General features: G+C 70.9%; 1 protein-coding gene across 25 annotated transcripts in view; it reads right to left on the reverse strand.

Annotated features, from left to right (window-relative positions):
• The window catches only part of BIN1 (bridging integrator 1), a 61,953-nt gene extending 61,247 nt beyond the window's left edge, over positions 1 to 706 (reverse strand). For 4 of the 25 annotated variants that reach the window (XM_019632501.1, XM_019632497.1, XM_019632496.1 and 1 more), the window contains exon 1: positions 510 to 706. In XM_019632501.1, coding sequence (XP_019488046.1) covers positions 510 to 593 — 84 coding nt within the window. In that variant the 5' untranslated portion in view covers positions 594 to 706. The remainder of the gene's footprint in view (positions 1 to 509) is intronic. The other 21 variants (XM_019632498.1, XM_019632505.1, XM_019632500.1 and 18 more) reach the window with 11 other exon arrangements.
• Between the last annotated feature and the right edge of the window lie 288 nt (positions 707 to 994).

Consider the following 994-nt stretch of genomic DNA (forward strand, 5'->3'; position numbering starts at 1 on the left):
TCCCCGGAGCTTCCAGGCTGGGGCACCCCTTGGGAAAGGAAACCCAATCCTCCGGCTGCCGGCGGTGACTGAAGGGGAGAGGCGAGAGGCAGGAAGGCACGGCGGGCGCCGGCTGCCCCCGGGCCGAGAGGCAGCCTCAGGATTCCCCAAGCACTGTGGCCTCCGGTATAAGGGGCAGGCCCGTCCTCACGCGCCGCCCGCACGCAGGGCCCGTGGAGGCCTGGACAGCCCGCTTCGTCCCAATCCTCCCGGCCCTTGGCCTCCAGGGCGGGGTTAGCCGCAGACGTACTGCGAAGATAAAAAGTGGCCCGGGGGGAGGGGAGGACAGATGACGCGGACCGGAGAGGGCGCCCAGAGCTCTGGGGGGCGCGGCCCATGGACCCCCAAAGGTCCTCGGCAGCAGTAGTTCGGAGGTGATAGCGCCAGACTCAGGGTGAGGTCCAGCTCCGGGGTTAGGATGGGGGCAGGTGTCCGGGACGACACGGCTGCCGGGTCTCGGGCTCGCTCACCTTCTCCTGCGCGCGGGTGAGCTTCTTCTGCATGTTGCTGGCGATCTTCCCTGCCGTCACCCCCTTGCTGCCCATCTCTGCCATCGCTCCTCGGGCCTCGCCAGGTGGCTGGCGCCGAGCTCCCAGCCCCAGCCCCGGCCGCCGGCCCCGGTCCGGCTCCAAGCCGCGCACTGGATACGCGAGCCGACTGGCGGAGGCGGAGCGTGCGCCGGGCGAGCGAGCTAGAGAGCAACGCGGGCACCGAGCGGGGGTGAGTTGGAGATGGGGGGTGGGGGTGGGGACGGACTGAGGGAGGGGGAAGGGGAGGGGCCGGGCTTGCAGCGGCGGTCAGCGCCCCCAACCCGCGCGGGCCAGACAAGACACTGCGTTTTAAAGGGCCGCTCTGGCTTGGGAACCTCTCTGCGCGCTGGGAGGAAGCAGCGAGCACACGTGCGGGGGGCTTGAGTGAGCGAGACTCGGGAGACGCTAGTGACCCCGCCCCGGGG

This window comes from Hipposideros armiger, unplaced genomic scaffold (genome assembly GCF_001890085.2).
Source record: "Hipposideros armiger isolate ML-2016 unplaced genomic scaffold, ASM189008v1 scaffold_1148, whole genome shotgun sequence".
NCBI classification, from domain to species: Eukaryota; Metazoa; Chordata; class Mammalia; order Chiroptera; family Hipposideridae; genus Hipposideros; species Hipposideros armiger.